Source organism: Rhinolophus ferrumequinum, chromosome X, assembly GCF_004115265.2.
Source record: "Rhinolophus ferrumequinum isolate MPI-CBG mRhiFer1 chromosome X, mRhiFer1_v1.p, whole genome shotgun sequence".
In the NCBI taxonomy this organism is placed as follows: Eukaryota; Metazoa; Chordata; class Mammalia; order Chiroptera; family Rhinolophidae; genus Rhinolophus; species Rhinolophus ferrumequinum.
This window is the reverse complement of record NC_046284.1, coordinates 85883391-85903658: the sequence shown is the minus strand read 5'-3', so window position 1 is coordinate 85903658 and position 20268 is coordinate 85883391. Positions and strand designations below refer to the sequence as shown.

General features: G+C 52.9%; 1 protein-coding gene across 3 annotated transcripts; it reads left to right on the top strand.

The window, feature by feature from the left end:
* Positions 1-1482: 1482 nt before the first annotated feature.
* SUV39H1 (SUV39H1 histone lysine methyltransferase) lies at positions 1483-15834 on the top strand. 3 transcript variants are annotated; one of them, XR_004423968.1, is made up of 7 exons: positions 1483-1709; positions 4285-4430; positions 6036-6698; positions 13284-13430; positions 13512-13641; positions 13965-14079; positions 14381-14517. XR_004423968.1 is itself a non-coding variant. In XM_033115935.1 (6 exons), exons 1-6 carry the CDS (start codon positions 1601-1603, stop codon positions 14512-14514), a joined length of 1329 nt encoding a protein of 442 aa, XP_032971826.1. In that variant the 5' UTR covers positions 1495-1600; the 3' UTR covers positions 14515-15834. The 3 variants fall into 3 exon arrangements, 2 of the variants coding, with proteins under 2 accessions (XP_032971826.1, XP_032971835.1); XM_033115935.1 differs by lacking the exon at positions 13965-14079 and having other exon boundaries at positions 1495-1709; positions 14381-15834; XM_033115944.1 differs by lacking the exons at positions 1483-1709; positions 13965-14079 and adding an exon at positions 2011-2237 and having other exon boundaries at positions 14381-15834.
* The last annotated feature ends 4434 nt before the right edge of the window (positions 15835-20268 follow it).

The window sequence follows — 20268 nt, the reverse complement described above, 5'->3', positions numbered from 1 at the left end:
AACAGACACATGGTTGGGAGTAGGACACAGTAATAACAGTGTGGCCTCTTTTGAGGTATCCTGAAAGGTGCTAGTCTTTTTGAAAGATTCATTTACCAGGTTAGCAGGAGATACCCACTCCAAGGTCACTCATCTGAGGTTTTTTAGATGAAGAAACTACCTAAGGTCACACAATTTAGTAAATGGTAGAGTTGGGATTTGAACCCAGGTCATGGGGCTAGTAGAATCTAGGCATTTATGCGATATTCTTATACTATTTGGGGGAGGTCCAAGGGAATGCTCCCCAAAGACCCCCACATCACCTCTCCAGATTCAGACAGAAAGAGGTCATGCTTTAAACCATTCTCATGGGTTGGGCAGGCCTCCTGGACTCCTCAGAGTGGGAGGGTCCTGCCTGTCTGGAAAGACTAGGGGCATTTGATGACCGGCATCTGACTCTCTTCTAGGAGGAATAAAGGAGGGAAGGGGAATCCATGGTGGGACTTATGCTGTTGACTGTTCCATTCATGGCAAGCAGGAGCTGATGGAACCTTTCATTTCTCCAAGCAGCTCACAGCTGGACTGGCAGGCAGACAGAATAACCATTTGGTTAACTGTATAACCATTTGGTTGACTACATAACTTGTGGGCCAACAGGGAGAGGGGCAGTTTGAGGAATTGACAGTGTGGTTTCCCTATGCTGTGCGGTACTGAATATCTAACTGAATTACAGCCTGCCTTGGACTGGCTGGGGCTGGTGGTCCAACAGTGTAGAAGACGGGAAGTTTCCTGAGGGACTGACATGCTGGCTGACTGCTGACACATGGTGTTGTTGCCCACCTGGGTAGTGGGACGCCGTGAATGGATGACTACTGCTAGGAATCACACCCCGCTCAAGGGAGTGTTTGGATGTTACGCTGCCTGGCAATGTGTAAAGGAGGGCTATCCTGAGGGGATTTCAGGCTGACCCATGGACAGGTCTGTGGCTGTCTGATAGGCACCTGTCTCTGGTGACTGACTATCCGCCCTGACCAAATCACAGCACGCTTGACAGACCAAGTACTCAGTCGGTGAGAATGGCTACCTGGCTGATGGACAATATGATGAGGGGCAGACTGAACGAGTCACAGGCTGGCTGACCAACAGAAAGATCAGCGTAGCTGCCTGACTCGATGGCTGTATGAGGTTAGAATCACAACTGCCCGGATGGGTCAGAGGATACTGACTGTCCAATGGAGGGCATGCCTCCCTGAGAAAGTACAGACTGCTGACCCACTGACAGGTGGCGTGGAGGCTTAATGTTACCTTTAGTTGCTGTGACTATTTTCTCTGAGGGAATCACTGCCTGATCATAGTGGGAACGAGGGCAGAATGACAGTCATTGACAACTAACAGTGGATAGTGTGACTGCCTGACAGAGCTACGTGAGATGCTGACAATGCCAGCCAGCCTGGTCAGACCTAATCGCAGCCTGCCTGCAGGCATGGCTGGTGGTTAGGGATGCCTGAGCCGGGTGTGAGATAACTTCCCTAGGGGGATTCAGAGCAGATGCCAGGCAAGGATAGACGGAGAGACTGATGTTTGAGTGACTGCCAGTGTGAAGAAGACACAATCTCAGGCAATGACAGAGTGGCTGACTAGCAGTGTAGCTGTTAGTAAGCACTGTATGTCGGCCTCAAAGGACTTGCCGCTGGCCCGAGAGCACGGATGGCTGTTGCTGGTGACTGACGGTATGAAAGGGGGCGGGGTCTGACTAGACAGTTGTGGTGGCTGACCCATTGTGTGATCTGAGTGGGAGCTGATTTGAGACTGAGTAGCAGTCTGGGGCCATAGTTCACCCGGGAGGAGAGTCACGGCCTGCTCGGGGTTAACATGTGGTGACGGGCTGCCTGACGGTGATAATTGGGGCTCTGACAGCACAGAGGATCCCCCCCACGTCTGGCTGACTGACAACGGGATTGGCTGACAGCGTGACAGACAGGCTGGTGGACAGTCAGAGCCTCCAGCTACCTCCGCCGCCGCCACCGCCCAGACGCACGCTGGGAAAACGCCGGCGAGCACCCGCCTTCGAGACCGAGCAGAGTGGCGGGAGGGGTCCGGTCACGGCTTGCCGGTTGGTCCGCGGGGGCGCTGCTCGCGGTACGGCACGGCCAATAGGCTGCGCGTTCTCGGCCACGCCCGCGCGAGCTCTCTTCTCGCGAGGCCGGTTAGGCCCGAATGTCGTTAGCCGTGGGGAAAGATGGCGGAAAATTTAAAAGGTGAAGCAGTGGTGGCAGCGGCGCGGGCCCGGTGGCCGGACCGGGTGGGCTGGAGGGGTCGCGTCGCCGGCTCGGGGCCCTGGCGTCCGAAGCCACGGATCTGAAAGCCCGGCGCCGAAAGGCTGGGGCTCTGGGAGCGCGGGCCTGGCGCGCGCGGGGCTGGGCGGGGCTGAGGGGAGGGGGCGCGTGCTTCGGAAGGCGGTGGGCGCGGGACGAAGTGGGGACTCGGGAAGGGGGCGCGCGCCTCACATCGCGACCGGACGGCGCGCGCACGCGCGGGGGCTTGTAGGGGAGGCCGCGCCCGCGCGCGGGAAAATCAGCCGTCGGTGACCGTTACCCGCTTGGTGTCCACGCGAGACGCCGGAAGGGGACGGACCTCCTTTTCAGAGTGGGGGGACAGGGGAACCTTGGGGGGGGAGAGTATTTCCTCTTAGCCTGATGGGGGAAGGGTCTACAATAGAGAGGACTCCCCCAGGAAGATGGGCAGGGGGCTTCCCGAATGGGAGAGCTGGACTCCCTCGTGTGCAGGGGAAAAGGGGTGACTTTGTCAGTATGTTGGGGGGTGGGCTCCTCTGGGTGAGGAAAGCTGCGGGAATAATGGGTTCCACAAGTGTGAGGGGGACCTCTGCGGGGTAGGAGAGTCCACCTGTGGTCAGTGGGGCACCAGCAGCTGGAGATGTGAGCTGGGACCACTTTAGTGGGGTTTCAAATGCAAGTTAAGGGGTTTGAAAGGGAGAGACGTCACAGGGAGAGGAAAGCGTGGGCACAGGCCGAATCTCCACTAGGCCTGCCTCAGTGTGTGGGGGGAGTGCACACGAAATAATTTTGCAAAGCTCTTGTACATTTTTAGACTGACATCTAGAGCATTTCGTCATGAGTTTAAATGTTTGATTTTTGTAATGGGAGGTAGAAAATACTAACAGGATGAGGACTGACTACATTGGAATAAGTGTTCTGTGAAATGATCTCATAAAATGGCTTCTAAAGCACATTAAGAATGTGCCTTGAATCTTTGAATCAGAAGGCTTTAAACAAAAAAATCTGTCTTGAAAATTTTTGGTAACCCCAGAAATATTTCAGGTATGATTAAAAGCATTATTGTCCCTAACCTATTACTGTTTTGCTTATTTCTGAATTCCTTTGGGCAAGCTTTACCCTTCACAGAAATGTGGATGAGACAGAGAAAGTCAAAATGCAATGTGAAAAAATATACTGTGTGGGTTTAAGGCACCCCGACTAATCCTTAAGGAGGCTTCCTGTAATCTAATACCACTCCACAATCTTATTCATAATTCTGAAATCCAAAAAGCATTGAAAACTAAAGTTTGGCACCATTCAGTGGAAAAACTAGACTGTAAGGTGGAACTATTCAGCGCAGCTATCTTGCATCTTTATTTCTCCTATTTAGTGTGAAAATTCAGACTCTTGCTTCAGAATTATTAAAGTGCTTGATTATGGCTTGAAGCCCCTGACCACACTGAGGGTGTTAGGTAATATATGGGAAATACCTGAACTACACTTGTAAACAAACAAACAAACAATTTCAAAACACATCTGGCCTCAGGGATTTTAGATCAGGGATTGTGGACCAGTCTTTCCCGTAGGTTTGTTGCCCTGGAAGTTTTAACGCCATCCCATCTAGGCCCTTGGGCCACTGCACCCTACTGAGGGGGTGGAGGGGTGGTTCTTTTGCAAAGTGTGGAGGAGGAGGATTAGGTCCTGAACCTTAGGCAGGTTTTCAGGCAGGTTTAGGAACGGTATAGAGGGAGTTGGAAGCTCTGGGAATAAATTCCTTTAGGACAATCCATGCAGCAGGTCCTCCCTTGGGTCTGCCGCCAGGAGTAGCCTTGGACAGTGAGCCTTGCGGTTGAAGGTAGTGACACATTTTTGTAGTATATAAAGGTCTTAGCGTTGGGAAGGCCTGTGGATTAAATTTCACTGACTCTGAGGCAGTCCTTTGGAAGTGCCAGGAAGGATTTGGGGTACCCTTTGACCCCTGGGCTCGCCAGGATGCCCAGTAATTGTTCTTCTGGCCCCCTTGTTTTAGGCTGTAGTGTGTGTTGCAAGTCTTCTTGGAATCAGCTACAGGACCTGTGCCGCTTGGCCAAGCTCTCCTGCCCTGCTCTCGGCATCTCCAAGAGGAATTTCTATGACTTTGAAGTCGAGTACCTGTGCGATTACAAGAAGATCCGCGTGAGTCTGGGGTGACCGTGGCTGGGGCTGGGGGTGTCTCAAGGAAGCTGGCTTCCTGCCCCCTTACCCCCCACTGCCTGCATCTGTTTCCGAAGGGAATTTTCTCTGTCTGTCTTAGTTTCCGGTGTATCAAACAACACAGTGATTAGACATTTACACCCCTTATAAAGTGATAACCCCGACAAGACCACTACCCATCTTGACACTGTACATAGCTATGACAATACCGTTGACTGTATCGCCTATGCTGTAGTTTATATCCCGGGACTATACATATGTATATATTTTTATTTATAGTTGACATTCAATATTATTTTATATTAGTTTCAAGTGTACAATGCAGTGGTTAGGCATTTATATACTTTATGAAGTGATCCCTCTGCTAAGTCTAGTACCCTTTTCTCCTCTGATCTTAAAAAAATAGGATTAGTAGGCTCTCTTCTCATCCTCATCTTACTGGTGGGGAAACTAAGTGGCTTTCTGAGGGAGGCAGGAGCCAGGATGAATCCCCAAATAAGTCTCTCCTCCCACCTCCCTAAGAATACAAACCAACTGCAAAGATTGAGCTGCTGAGCTGAGGAGAGGAGATGAGGATAGCTAACAGTTCTTGAGCACTTTCAGAGTGCCAGGCACTTCCTCTCAGAAACTCATTTAATTTCCCCAGCAACACTGAAATGGGAAGTGTTATCGTGGCCAGAAGGGGTAACGGCAAGATAGTTAAGAGAACAGACTGGAGCCAGCAGGCTTGGGTTCAATACCGTGTAGCCCCGGTATTCTTGCCTAAATTCTCTGTACTTCATTTTCCTCATCTGTAAATGGGGATGCTTAGTGGTATCTACCTCGTATAGAATTGTGAGGATTAAATTAGTTAATAATACTTGTAAGTTGCTTAGAACAGTATGTGCTACATAATGAATGTTAGAAAAATGGTAACTTTTTTTCCTTATTTACAGATGAGGAAACTAAGGCCCAGCAAAGTTAAATAACTTTTGTTAAATAACTGTGTTGCCCAAGGCCACACAGTTCGGGAGTGGCAGGTTCAGAATTTGTAACTAGTTACCGTGCAGTTACTAGCTAGAATCTGTGTAGGTAAACTATTCTATAGCTGCCTCTCAGGAAGAAAAGGTCCCTCTGGCTGCTTTGTAGAGAACAGACTATAGGGGCAAGGGTGGAAGCGGGGGTACCAGTGAGGAGGCGACTGCCAAAGACCAGGCCAGCGATGACAGTGGTTGGAAGTGGTCCGATTCTGGATGGAGTCTGAAGGTGGGGCTGACAGGATTTGCTGAGGGTAGATAAGTGCGGCGTGAGAAAAAGGAATCAAGAATGACTCCAAGACCTGAGGCCTGAACAGTTAGAAAGAAGGAGCTGATGATGGGGAAAACAGAGCAGGGAGTAGTTTGGGAGATTAAACTAAAAGTCATTTAGGTGGTAAGGAGAGCAGGATTTGAACCTAGTGATTCCGACTTTATTGTGTGCTTTTTACCCACTGCATGAAGTCATTCCAGGCAAGGGTGGGGAGTGGTTTGGGTGTCATCCACTGGCTTTGGGATGGCCCAAGGGTCTCGCCACTTATGGTGCCCCCCACCTCCCTGCCTCCACCAACAGGAACAGGAGTATTACCTGGTAAAATGGCGTGGCTACCCAGAGTCAGAGAGCACCTGGGAGCCACGGCAGAACCTCAAGTGTGTGCGCATTCTCAAGCAGTTCCACAAGGACTTAGAGCGAGAGCTGCTCCGGCGGCACCACCGGTCAAAGCCACCCCGGCACCTGGACCCAAGCTTGGCCAACTACCTGGTGCAAAAGGCCAAGCAGAGGCGGGCGCTCCGGCGCTGGGAGCAGGAGCTCAATGCCAAGCGCAACCACCTGGGACGTATCACTGTGGAGAATGAGGTGGACCTGGATGGCCCCCCGCGGGCCTTTGTGTACATCAACGAGTACCGTGTTGGGGAGGGCATCACCCTCAACCAGGTGGCCGTGGGCTGCGAGTGCCAGGACTGTCTGTGGGCACCTGTTGGAGGCTGCTGCCCTGGGGCATCGCTGCATAAGTTTGCCTACAATGACCAGGGCCAGGTGCGGCTGCGAGCCGGGCTGCCCATCTACGAGTGCAACTCCCGCTGCAGCTGCGGGTATGACTGCCCCAACCGCGTGGTGCAGAAGGGCATCCGCTACGACCTCTGCATCTTCCGCACGGATGATGGGCGTGGCTGGGGCGTCCGCACTCTGGAGAAGATCCGCAAGAACAGCTTCGTCATGGAGTACGTGGGAGAGGTAGGGAGACAGGGCCGTGTGTTCCCCCGTGTGTGTGCCCGGCTCTCCTCACTGTGTGCCTGCAGCTTCCCCGCTGTCCCTGGGGGAAGGGTATTGGGGGGTGTTGAACACAAGTCCTGGGGATACCCTGGCAGGGCAGCGGGTTCCAAGCTGGGAGTTAAGTGCACGTGGAAACACTTCTGGACTGGGTTGCCTTCATGAGGATACCTAGCAAAGAGAGTGGGAACGGAAATCCAGGCCGCGTTCCTTTTAATGGGCAGTGTGGCCTGCACAGGGTTTTGTCACCTGAAAAGGCACTTCCTCTTCTCCTTTTACAAGGATCCAGATTATTGTCAAGCAGTGTCTGCCTGGAAGGAGCACCTTTTACTAATCTGCACAAAGGAATAGTCTGGGGTAGGACACAGACATGCCTCGCGGAGGTTGGCTGCTTCCTCCTTAGACTTGCGGACACGGGGAAAGGCCAGCTGTCTGAGGCAGTCTAGCTGCTGTACCTCACAAACCACAGACCTTAGTGGCTTTCACATGACAAGTCTGTCTGTTCCTGTCACAGCCCGCCACGGGCGTTTGAGCGCTGTCCTTCCACACAGCCGCATGGCCACCCAGGCTGTCCCTCCTGTACCTTTGCCATGCCTGGGAGCCTCGGAACTGCCTCTGCTCCTCAGCTTGGCCTGGTGCGTGGGCCGAGAGTGGGGGAGAAGGGCACGTTTCTAATGGGCCAGGCCGGGACACAACACACCTCACTTCTGCCCATATGGCTGGAACCGAGTCACTGGCCTTACCTCCGTGCAGGGGAGGCTGGGAAGTGAGATGTAGCCGTGTGCCCAGATGGAAAACAAACGGGGTTTGAGTGAATAACTAGCAAGTGTCTGCAATGGCAAGCCTCACATGCTAAGGTGGGAGGCAGTGGGCATTTGGGGTCGGGCAGTTCTTTGTTAGGCAGGACCTTCTCATGTATTGGGGAACCTTTAACATTCCTGGACCACGTAAACCCATGAGTATGCCCTGTCATGGTGACAACCCCAAATTGCTCCATATTTCCACAGGTCTCTTAGGGGTTGCTATGGTTGGGAAGTGACAGAAATTGGCCTGGGGATGTCCACGCTGTAGTAATGACACTGATAGAGAGGCGAGACTCTCGCTCGGACGAACTGTGAAGTACAGAGGGTTGTTCGGAGCCCCCTGGGGAAGAGACAGTCTAGAGGCAGAGCAGTCCACACTGCAGAGGAGCCGGCGGTCTGGATGAGGCCATGTCCATATCCCACATACTCCTGGTGGTCTGGTGGAGGAAATGTCCATACGTCAAAGGACCTCATAGTCTGGAAGGAGGAGGAGGTGGCCCCATCTCAGCGGGGACCTGACACTGCAGGGAGATGTGTCCACATCCCAGAGCGATGTCGGGGAGAGCAAGCTCTCCACTCTCCAGAGGACCTGCTGGTCTGGCTTAGGAAGTGTCCACATCCACACCACCCTGACAGTCAGGAGCAAGAAGCCCAGAGGGATTGGACAGTCAAGGAGATCAGGGCTCTAACAGCCTGGAGGAATCGTCCACACGCTCAGTGTCCTGACCTCAGAGGGACACTGACAATGGAGAGGAGGTGTTAACATCCCAGAGGGGTGTCACCCGTCTGGAGGCGTGCATGTGCATCTGGAGACCCGCATGTGCGTCTGGAGACCCGCATGTGCGTCTGGAGGCGTGCATGTGCGTCGAGGCGTGCATGTGCGTCTGGAGACCCGCATGTGCGTCTGGAGACCCGCATGTGCGTCTGGAGGCGTGCATATGCGTCGAGGCGTGCATGTGCGTCTGGAGGCGTGTATGTGCGTCTGGAGGCGTGCATGTGCGTCTGGAGACCCGCATGTGCGTCTGGAGGCGTGCATGTGCGTCTGGAGACCCGCATGTGCGTCTGGAGGCGTGCATGTGCGTCGAGGCGTGCATGTGCGTCTGGAGACCCGCATGTGCGTCTGGAGGCGTGCATGTGCGTCGAGGCGTGCATGTGCGTCTGGAGGCGTGCATGTGCGTCTGGAGGCGTGCATGTGCGTCTGGAGACCCGCATGTGCGTCTGGAGGCGTGCATGTGCGTCTGGAGACCCGCATGTGCGTACTCCACAAGCCCTTGACTGTCTGGAGGAGGAGGTGTCAGGCCCCACAGGAGCCTGACAGTCCTAGAGGAAGTCCAGGGCAGGTAGAATCTCCAACCTCATTCTACTGTCCTGACGGGAGGAGAAGGAAGAGTGCAGCCCCCAGGCACCCGAGTGCCCTGGGCTGGGAACTTTCCTGGCTGTTCTTCCCTAGTGTCCTTAATCCTCTATTCTGTGACCATTGGGATTTCCAGAGACCGTCTGGCTCCCTGTCTTCACTCTTCCCACTCTCCCCATTCTCTCTGAGCTATTTCTTGGCCTGATGCCACATTCAGCAACTTCCAGACCCCCCTCCAAAACCCTTAGACCTGTGGAGCCTCCTAATGGCAACAGAAGCCCCCAAACCCTGCCAGAGCCAACTAACTCCTCTTCCTGTATCCCCCATGAGCAGGCAGCACAGCAAAGTGGGCAGGAGGTGGAACCCGGGGCCTGGCTGCCCAAGGTTGAACCCCAACTCCACCACTCATCAGTAGTCACTTCACTTCCTGGTGTCTCAGTTTCCTAATCTGTGGAATGGGAATGACAATACCGTGTTTCCCCGAAAAGAAGACCTAGCCGGACAATCAGCTCTAATGCGTCTTTTGGAGCAAAAATTAATATAAGACCCAGTATTATTTTACTATAAGACTGGTTCTATAATACATAATATAATATAGTAAATATAATGTAATACGATGTAATATACTGGGCCTTATATTAATTTTTGCTCCAAAAGACGCATTTCAGCTGATTGTCCAGCTAGGGCTTATTCTCGGGGAAACATGGTGGCACCTGTCTCATACACTTGTTACGAGAACTAAATGAGTTGTCGTGTGTGAAGCACTTAAACAGTGTTCAGTATACAGTAAATCTTCAATAAATGTTAGCCATTACATCCCAAAATTCAGAAAACAAGTTTTTGTAACCCATCTGGCTATAAAACCTAACTGGGCCTGATATGGACCCATTTATAGGCTTTTTTATCCCACTTGGTGTGAATCTTCATAAGTTTCAGTGCAGAAATATTTCTTACGTGGTGCTGTCCCAAACCATAGCTGGTGTTACATCATGGAGGGCACACGCCCCATCCCTGTTCCCCACGCTGTCGTTTCGCAGCCTGGACACTGTTCTCTGCTGCCTCCACCTCTGCATGGACAGCCCCGCCACCTGAGCCGCGCTTCCTTTCCTTTGCACCTTTGCACCTGCCCTCAAAACATCCCCACCCTCACCCAACATAGAACAGCAGCCTGTTTTATCCATTCTAAACATGCATTTTCTTCGTATTTTAACAACTCCGAAGTGACGGTGCGTGTCCGTTTGTTTAATTAAATGATGGCGTATCATCATTTAACGAGCAGCAGTTTTTCCTGTCTTGGGAAAGGGCACATAAAATAAAGGAGCATCTTAGATTTCGACAAGATACAGGACTCAACCCCACCTCACACTGCTTGGTGTCTGAACTAAAACCAAACCAGAAACACCTTTCACGTCCCTGATCTCGCTGAATCCTTTTTTTTCTTTTTTTTTTTTAAGATTTTATTGGGGAACAGTGTGTACTTCCAGGACTTTTCCAAGTCAAGTTGTTGTCCTTTCAATTTCAGTTGTGGAGGGCGCAGCTCAGCTCCAGGTGCAGTTGCCGTTGTTAGTTGCAGGGGCACAGCCCACCATCCCTTGCAGCAGTTGAGGAATCGAACCGGCAACCTTGTAGTTGAGAGCCCGCGCTCCAACCAACTGAGCCATCTGGCCACCCGGGAGCTGAGTGGCAGCTCACTGACTTCATTCTAATTGAGGAGGGCGCAGCTCGCTGGCCCATGTGGGAATCGAACTGGCAGCCCCGTTGCCCAGAGCTCGCGCTCTAACCAACTGAGTCACCTGTCCACCCCCCTCGCTGAATCTTAACAGCCCATCAGGCTAGGATTGTTGCCGTTGTCATCCCCATTCTACAGATGAGAAAATTGAGGCCCAGAGTGGTGTAGTAAAGTGCTCAGAGTCATTAAACTAGTCAAGTGGTAAACAAAACAAAAACAAAAAAAAACAATTGTCTAAAACTAGTGCCCTACCAGACCTGGTGGAGTTTTGTTGTTTTCTGTTGTTTTTAGCTGAGGAAACAGGCACAGGGAGAGAACATTCAGGATCCCATATCCAGGAGGAGGCAGAGCAGCAACAGGCCTTTGAATCTTCTGATTCCCATTCATGTCAGCACCCTTTCCAAGCTGCCAACTCATAGCCCATGTTCTCCAGTCACTGAGGAGAGCTACTAGAGGGCGGGGGGGGGGGGGCATTTGCCCTTGCGTTCTCAGGGTGGCCCAGCCCTACAGAGCGGGACTAAGGGCAGCGAGAAGGGATGGTTTGTGCCAGGAGGGCGTGCAGTGCAACTCCCTCCTGGTGAGACGCAGAACAGGCCAGAAGAGCAGACTGGGGAGGCTGGGGGCATTCCCTCGGGTTGGGGAGGGGCTGAAAGGAAACAGTTGGGTCAGACTCTACCCAGTAGGCTCCTGAGCCCAGCGGGGACTGCCCTTTGACCCCAGGCCTTCAGAGCAGCGGCAGTGGGTAGGTAGCGACTGGGAGGTCCGGGAACATGACAGAGAAGGGGCTGCTGGAGCTGAGCCGCAGGAGTGCGCTCTCCGGGAGGTGGAACGAAGCTGGCTTGACCTCCCTTCTCCTCAGAACGCTGCTGTCCCTTAGGAGAGTCCCCACTCTTCAGCCCGGTGTCAAAGCCCTTTTATGATCTGCAGCTTGCGTTAGAGGTGTCTCGTTTCCATTGCCTCCCAAACTAAGCACTGGGGGTGCCTGAGTCCCTCTCTGTCACCAGACTGACCCGTGAGGGACAGGACTCAGCTTGGTCCCTGTGACTCTCCTACTAAACTGACCCCCGAGGGCCAGGGCCAAGTTTGGTTCCCGTGTCCACCCAGCAGACGCTCATTCTTGAGTGCTGGGACCAGACACAGGGTAAGCCTCATCAAAAGCCACTGAATGAATGAGTGAACGAGTAAACATTTGGGGTGTAAGGGAGCCAGGTTCCTGAGGGAAGAGCTGGAGTGTGGGTCAGTGAGCAGAGCGACCTGAGGGATACATCTTGGTCTTCTAAAGGTGTTGTTGATCAGTATCTGGCAGGGAGCAGAGGCTACAGGTGACGGTCTAAGAGGCAGGCAGGAGACAGGACTCTAGCGTGGCCATTCTGATCGGCACAGATGGAGGTTGGTCAAGACGGAAGGGGACAGATTTAAAAGTAGGAAGAGCGTGGCCACTGGCTGGCACGAGGGTGAGCAAGAAAGGTGGCCAGTGGGGTGGACCCAGTGTCTGGCAGGGGGCTGGTGATGGGCTGTGGGTGTGCAGTGAAGGGAGAGGGCCTAAAGGGGTGAGGGAGGGGCGAGTGTCCGAGGTGCCCGCAGGAGCACAGCTGCACAGAGCACAGGTTGCTGGACGCAGCAGAATACAAGCATTTCTTGCGAGTCTGCCGTGTGCACGTGTCTGAGGGGCAGGCAGGTACCTGGGAGTGGAGGACGAGCTACGCCTGGTCTGGAGGGAGCCTAGGCTGAGAAGTGGGCAGTTTGGGGTACCCTGGGACCCTCACCCAGACACAGGCACGCTCGCTACACTTGGGGGTTACCAGAAGGCTGTGGTTGGCCCCAGGGGGTCTGAGGGGGTCCATGAGCTATGGAGAAGAGAGACAGGACAGGGGCTGGGGTGACATGTGGAGCGACAGCATTTGGGGGGCAAGGACAGGTCAGGGCTGGGATGGCGGAGCGGCCGCATGCTCACTAGGACAGCAGTGATGCCTCCTGCTGTCTTCAATACCAGTTGTTGGCACTGCGCAGACTCAGGGCTGACGGAGGGGTTCTCACCCCAGCTCCTCTCTCCTCTTTCATCCTCCTTCTGACTTGTTGGTGTTCGCCTCTTGCTTGCAACCTGAGACTCGAAGGGGTCTCGGTCTTCTCTCTGACCTGGGTCTTTTATGTTAAGCTTCTGTCTGTGTTTCTCACTTTCTGCCTTTGGCCTCCTGTCTGAGCCTCTGCCCCCTTCATTCTCCCTTTCCCTGCTGGCCCAGGGCCCTTCCCTCTCAGTTTCCATGTCCTGCCCACTGTGGTGTGCATGGCCTGCAGGCCCTCTTGTGCTGGGTGCTGCAGGGCCTCAGGCCCCCTGCCCTCCATCAGTCAGCCTCGTTCTTCCCCACTCTCCTCTCGCCTCTGGGTCTGTTTCACCCTGGGTCTCTCACGATGGGGGGGTGTCTGTGTCACTACTGGAGCTTGTGCCAGTCTCCCCCCACTGTTGGGAGGCCCTCCAGACCATCCAGAGGCCCGAGGAGGGATGGGAGGTGTGCAGCTGAGGCCCGGTCCCGAGAAGGGCTGACAGCCCCTGTGCCCATGCCTGCCGCCCCTGCTGAGCCGGCCGCAGGTGTGGGGCTCTCCCTGCTCCCTCGTTCTTGTCCTGCTGGCTTTCCTGAGCCTTCCTGGCCAACCCCCCTCCCCAGATCATTACCTCAGAGGAGGCGGAGCGTCGGGGTCAGATCTACGACCGCCAGGGCGCCACATACCTCTTCGACCTGGACTACGTGGAGGACGTGTATACCGTGGATGCCGCCTATTACGGCAACATCTCCCACTTTGTCAACCACAGTGTGGGTACCCCGCAGGCGGGCGGGGGGCGGGAGGAGCAGGCTGGGCCCCTCCTCACCCTCCTGCTGTTCTTTTTGTCCCAGTGTGACCCCAACCTCCAGGTGTACAACGTCTTCATAGACAACCTTGATGAGCGGCTTCCCCGCATCGCTTTCTTTGCTACAAGAACCATCCGGGCAGGCGAGGAGCTCACATTTGATTACAATATGCAAGGTGGGGGGGGCAAGGGACCGGGGGCAGGGGCACACAGTGACATGGGACATGACAACCCCTCCCCGAGGAACTTTAAGATGCTCTTTTTGACTCCCAGTTCCCATTTTGACTCCTGGAACCCTGCCTGCCCCTTGGGGGGGTCCCTTCATTCCCAACCCCTGGACCCCAACCTGAGACACTCGTACCAACTTCTCCTAAGACTCCTGGGGGAGGATATTTGGCTCAAGAGTTAAGACACTTCTCCTGACTCCAGTCTAGTCTGAATTGCCCCAGTCCCCCCACCCTCCCCGCTCCTAACCCTCTTTGGCCTTCCTCATTCCAAGCCTCTGGACACCCTGTGGCCTCCAACCAGTCCCCTACTTGACAAACTAGCCACCTCTGAGACACTCAAGGGGGGATCTTTGGCAGGAGAGTTCAGATGCCCTTCTGGATGCCCAGGTGACCCTTCATTCCTGGACCTCTGCCTGACACAACCCTCCTCGTTCTCCCTGAGCCCCCTGCTTCCCCCACAATCCCCAACCCCTGGCCATCTTCCTAACACTCGAACACCCTCTGGTACTGAACCCTGGCCCTAGCCCCTAGCCACCAACTCCACGACCCCCTCCCGACCCAGATCCCAGACCTGCCCCCAGCCCCCAAGCTCCCTGGGTCTCATGGTAAAGGGGCAGCGGGACACTGCACCTAGGCCTTCTAACAAGTCCCCTCCCCCCTCCCACCCTCCCTGGCTGTGACTCCACAGTGGACCCCGTGGACATGGAGAGCACCCGCATGGACTCCAACTTTGGCCTGGCCGGGCTCCCTGGCTCCCCCAAGAAGCGGGTCCGTATTGAATGCAAGTGTGGGACTGAATCCTGCCGCAAATACCTCTTCTAGCCCTTCGAAGTCTGAGGCCAGACTGACGGTGGGGGCCTAAAGCCACCCATTCCACCCACCTACTACCCACTGCGCCCCTTCTGTTGAAGAACAACTGCCAGGGCCTCCTGCCTGCCTCCACCCACCCCCACCTGCCCCGGGCCAGGGGACTGTAGTGAGGACGCACTCCGGGAATCCTCTCTCCCTGTCATTTGTCAGCACCGGGACTTTCTGCAGGTGGGATCCCTGGCCCGTGAAGGAGGTACAAGGGGCAAGCCCAACCCAGCCCCAGAATAGAAAAATACTTGGTTTTGCACCTGCTTATTCTGCCTGGAGCTTTCTGGGTCGGTCTGTTGTGGGCCCGCTCCCTGCTGTCCCGAGAGTGGAGAAGCCACCCGAGGGCAGACTGACGTCAGAGCCCAGGCTGCCCAGCCCTCTTGGTTCCCCTGCCACAGAAACTTTGTGCTAAGGAAAGCAAAGGGCTCCCCGGGGCTAGGGACTGAGGCTGCTTTCTGCTCACGTTCACATGCCCGCTGTGCATCTGACAAGTAGACACCCATTGGAAGGGGTGTGGGTGCCCACGGGCCACTGACCAATGAAAGGAAGGCACTCCAGATCCCAGCCCTTAAGGTGGACTGGGATTGAGCTCTGCCTTTGGGGTGCACAGAAGGTGCCTAGGGCACCTCAGAGGGTCCTGGGAACCCTGGCCTGGGTGCGGGCTGCTGGGACTGTTTGGAGCGGGAAGCACGACCAGCCATGCTGTAGATAGCACTTAGGACAAAGCTGTAGCGACGGGGAGCGGTGAGGCGCCAGGCGCGGGCTGGGCGGAGCGCCTGTCTGCGTGGACTGTCTCAGGGAAGCCTCGAAAACTCTGGCGGTGGGTCCCAGAAAAGGGCCTGTGTGGCAGAAGGCCAAGTGCAGGGCAAGGATGGGGGGTGGGGCGGGCTTACCCATGACGGAAGCCCTGCCGCCTGCCAGCTCCAGGCCCCCAGGCCTTGGGATTCACTTTGGGTTCACTGGCCTCAAAAGTTCCCTGCCCACAGATGTACAGAAGGCGAAGGCTCTCATGGCCGCCTCGCTCCTTGCTTCCCCTGTGAGGTCTTCTCTAGGAAGCCTTCCCTGACTACCTGTGCCCACAGTACCCCTATGTGAGACTGTGCCCTGCTACCAGATGCCAGATGTGTGGCTGTCTGTGTGTCTGTACCCCCTATCCCCAGATTTCACTTTCAGGCATGGACTGAATCTGAGTCTCCTCTTGTAATTCTGTGGCCCTACCCATCCTGGGGTGGGTACCAATAAAATGAATTGTGGACTGAACAAACCAAAGTGTGGGCATTGAGACCTCGCGTAGAGGGGGGTTGGGGGAATGAGAGGCTGGGAGCTGGGGTGCCCAGGGACGTGGTCCTCAAACTGTAGCCATTTGATTAGAACACCCCCACACACAGTGTACCACTTGCAGCATCATTCACCAAAAAGCAAACGAAACCCATTGCTATCCAAATGGATAAACCATCATCATTTGCTATAAACAAACAAAAGTAACCTGAGAAGTAAATAGAGTGGAAATACAGAAATATACAATTCTAGCTGGACCCTGCCCACTCTTAAAGGCTTTGAACCCAAAGCCTGCCTACTCCATTCAAAGAGAAGTCTGCTTTTTTTATATTTATATTTTCTGCAAATATTTATTGAGCCCCTAGTACGTGCCAGGGTAGAAAGTGGAAAACAAGGAGATGATGTTTCAAATATAACCAGTTTTCATCATCCCTCAACCTGAATGCGAGCCTGCCTCGGCCCTTTGTTTTTGCTCAGGGACCTCACATGCAGTGACGCAGATGGCCAAAGATTTCAAAGACCTGACCCAGGTGACAGAATCCTAAACAGCTCAGAGACCTCTACACCTGGGTCACCTAGGACGGAGGCTTCCAAACCACTCCTAGATCATATACCTTGGGTACCCAGGTCCATCTGGGGTACATATTGTACAGCTCAGAGGTCTCTTACCTGGATACAGGCCCTGAGTAACTCCCAGGCTGCACTGAAACTAGGGGTCCCAGACTCCGAAAGAGCTCCAAGACCTAAGTGCCGCCTCCTACACTGGGATTCAGACAGACCCCAAACACATCAGAGAACTTCCTGGGATAGAAATGAACAAACATCTCAAAAGCTTCACAACCAGGGAAACTGCGACCCCAGTTATGTGGAGCCTTCACAGCCTGATCCTCTATTCCCAGACTGCTCGCATCCTGGGACAGATCTCCAAACAGCTGAGACATCACACCCCAGACAGACAGCCCAAACACAGATAGATCCCTGTGATTCTGAACTCTTGCATCCTGGACACCCCCCCCAAATTGCTCAGAGACACCCTGGAAACTCGAGCACTAAACATCCCAGAGGTCTCACTCCCTAGAACGTGGTGCCACAAACTCAGAGCCTCAAGTCTTGGCCACAGACCCCAAGGAGCTTCGAGATCTCATGGCCCAGAAACAGACCCTGTTCAGAGAATTCCGACCATGAGAAACATCTATGTACAGCTCAGAGACCTCACACTTTGACACAGACCCTGAAATGGTTCAGAGTAGGACACCCCAACGCTTCAGAAATCCTGCGTTTTATAACACACACCTGAAATTATGATTACAGACACACACACCCCGCCCCCACCGCCCCAATGCTCAGAGACTTCACAGCCAGGGATAGAGACCCACCAATTTCTCAGAGAACTCACTGGGAGAAAGCTAGACAAATAAGTCAGAGACATCACCCCTCTTTTCAGACCACCAGACAGCTCAGACCTCCCCCTGCACATGACATGCAAGAGCCCCCAAGTCCCACATGAACACAGGCCCCAAAGCAGCTCAGAGACCTCACGCTCTCACGTGCTGAACACAGATAGCTTACAGCATTCAGACATTGAGATTTATCCCCAAACAGCTCAGAGGCCTCACTCATTGATTCATCGAAGTGCTCAGAGACCTGAAAATCTGGACACCAGCCCTATACATAGTTTAGAGACTTCATACCCTGTGATACAGACCCCAAATATCTCTGAGATCACACATCCTGGACGCAGAATCCAAACAGCTTAGAAACTTCACAGCAGAGGCTCACGTCCCCAAACGACTCAGCATCTTCACACTCTAAACACAGACCTCCAAATGATTCAGAAATATCACACCCGGGACTCAGACCTCAAAACCGTTCATGGAACTCACCCTTTGTACTCATACCCAGAAAGATTCCAGACATCTGACACTCAGGGACACAGATCACCAAACAGCCTGGAAACCTCACATTCGGTGTCAAGGCTTCACAAACAGCAGAGACACCTGATAACCGAAACGAAGACCCACACAGCTAAGAGCCTCACGTCACACACATAGGCTCTCAAACAGCTCAGAGAACTTTTCACCTGGGAGACAGACACAAAAACAGCTCAGAGACAGCACATCTGGCTACATATACCCACGTAGCTCACGTGCCTCGCGTTAGGGGACAGACACCCTCAGAGAGTTTGTTAACCTCACGACCTGGAAAGCAGACACAAGTTTTCCAGAGACCTCACACATCAGACATACAATACCGAAATGCTCCAAGTTAGCGAGACCCCCCCCCCAAGTAGCCAAGAGACATCATAAACTGGTAACAGAACCCCAAATGACTGAGAGACCTCGAACCCTGGAAACAGACCCTCACAGTTAGGGACCTCGACACTAAGGGATGCAGACACCAGAGAGCTCACTTGGATGCACTTCAGAGGTCTGAAACAACAGAAAGATGTCGAACTTGGGAAACAGATCCTGAAACTGCTCTGAAAATTCACACCCAAGGACAAAAGCCACAACATCATAGAAAACTCATTCCCTAGGACATGGGCTCAAAACTGTTCAGGGTGGTGACACCTTGAGCACAGACATTCAAACACATCGGTCCTCACACCTGAGAGACTTCTAAATAGTTCAGATACACCATACCCTGCATACCCCGCACAGAGACCACCACAGCACTGAGAGATTTCACACACTGAATAAAGACCTCCAGACAGCTCAGAAAACTCACTAACTGGTGTGCACACGCGCACACACACACCATTGAGAGCTCACAGACCATGACCCTGGAACAAAATCCCTAATGAGTCAGGTAGTTCACACCGTGGGACTGAGACCTCCCAAGAGGAAGAGACTTCATACCTGAAACTATATCCCAAATAGGTCAAGGAACTCTCAAACCAAGAGCTCAGGGACCACGTATTCTAGGACAGTCACCCAAACAGCTCAGTGAACTCACCCTTGGAATGTAGACCAGAAAAAGCTCAGAACCCTTGATTCCAAGATTCAGAAATTCTTCCAAGACTTAGGGTATAGATCCCAAAATATGCTTCAGAGAATTAATATGCTGGATGCATAATATCAAATAATTCAGAGACCTCAAATTGTGGGACATTCACACCCAAACAAATCAGGGACCTTACATCCTGGACATACACCGACAAACAGATTGGGGACCTCACAGCCAGGGACATAGACACAAACAGCTCAGAGAATTCAAATTCTAGGAAATACACGCCCCAAAAGAATAGACCTCACATCCTGCAACATATGCACAGAAATATAAAAAACCACACAAGCTGAGATATACACCCACAGATATTTCAGAGAAATAGCACCTCGGGACATACGAGGTCTGACAATTAAGTTCGCGAACTCATCCTAGAAAAAGTGCTACATACCACATTGCTGAATATCACTACGGTCACCTTCTAAGTCCTCCCCTTGGGAAGCTGTGCACTGACACCAGCGCCTAATCCACCCTTCAAAGCAATTTTGGAACTCTCTTTCTGGAATGGCCATCAGAGCTGTCGTCGTATTACCCTTCATGTCCTGAATGTCATCAAAATGTTCTCCTTCCAATATTTCCTTTATCTTCGGGTAAAGAAAGAAGTCACTGGGGGCCAGATCAGGTGAGCAGGGAGGGTGTTCCAATACAGTTATTTGTTTACTGGCTAAAAACTCCCTCACAGACAGGGCCGTGTGAGCTGGTGCATTGTCGTGACGCAAAAGGCATGAATTGTTGGTGAAAAGTTCAGGTCGTCTAACTTTCTCACGCAGCCTTTTCAGCACTTCCAAATAGTAAACTTGGTTCACTGTTTGTCTGGTTGGTACAAATTCATAAGGGATAATTCCTCTGATGTCATAAGAGGTTAGCAACATCGTTGCAACAGGTTCATGAACTTGTCAGACCTCGTATATCCACAAACAGATCACAGATCTCAATCCCTGTGACCTCTGCATATAAAAATATCAGATACCTCACATGCTGAGACATACACCTACGAACAGATCAGAGCACTCACATCCCGGGAAATAAACCAAAGAATAGATCAGGGACCTTACATATTGAAATCTATACCCACAAAGAGACCAGAGACTCAAATCGTGGGACATAAACCCCAAACACCTCAGACACCTCACATGCTGGGACAAAGAAAGACAAGTCAAAACCTGGCCAACTGGGACACAGAGCCACAGACACATCCGAGACCGTACACTGTTGACAAACATACAAAAAAAACAGACCATCACAGCCTGAGACATACAACTACAAGGGATCACACATCCTGATGTACACCCACAAACAAATCTGACATCTTGGGACACGGACCATCAAATCGATGAGAGACTTCACACCCTTGGATATACACCCACAGACAGTAGAGATTGCAAGCTGGAAATACACACAGAACTAGATGAAAGACCTCTCATCCCACGATAT

Coding starts and splice junctions, on each gene's coding strand:
- SUV39H1 (XM_033115935.1), top strand. CDS start 1,601: ATGACAGAGTGGCTGACTAGCAGTGTAGCTGTTAGTAAGCACTGTATG. Junction 1,710..4,284: donor GCTGTTGCTGGTGACTGACG/GTATGAAAGGGG, acceptor CCCTTGTTTTAG/GCTGTAGTGTGTGTTGCAAG. Junction 4,431..6,035: donor GCGATTACAAGAAGATCCGC/GTGAGTCTGGGG, acceptor CTCCACCAACAG/GAACAGGAGTATTACCTGGT.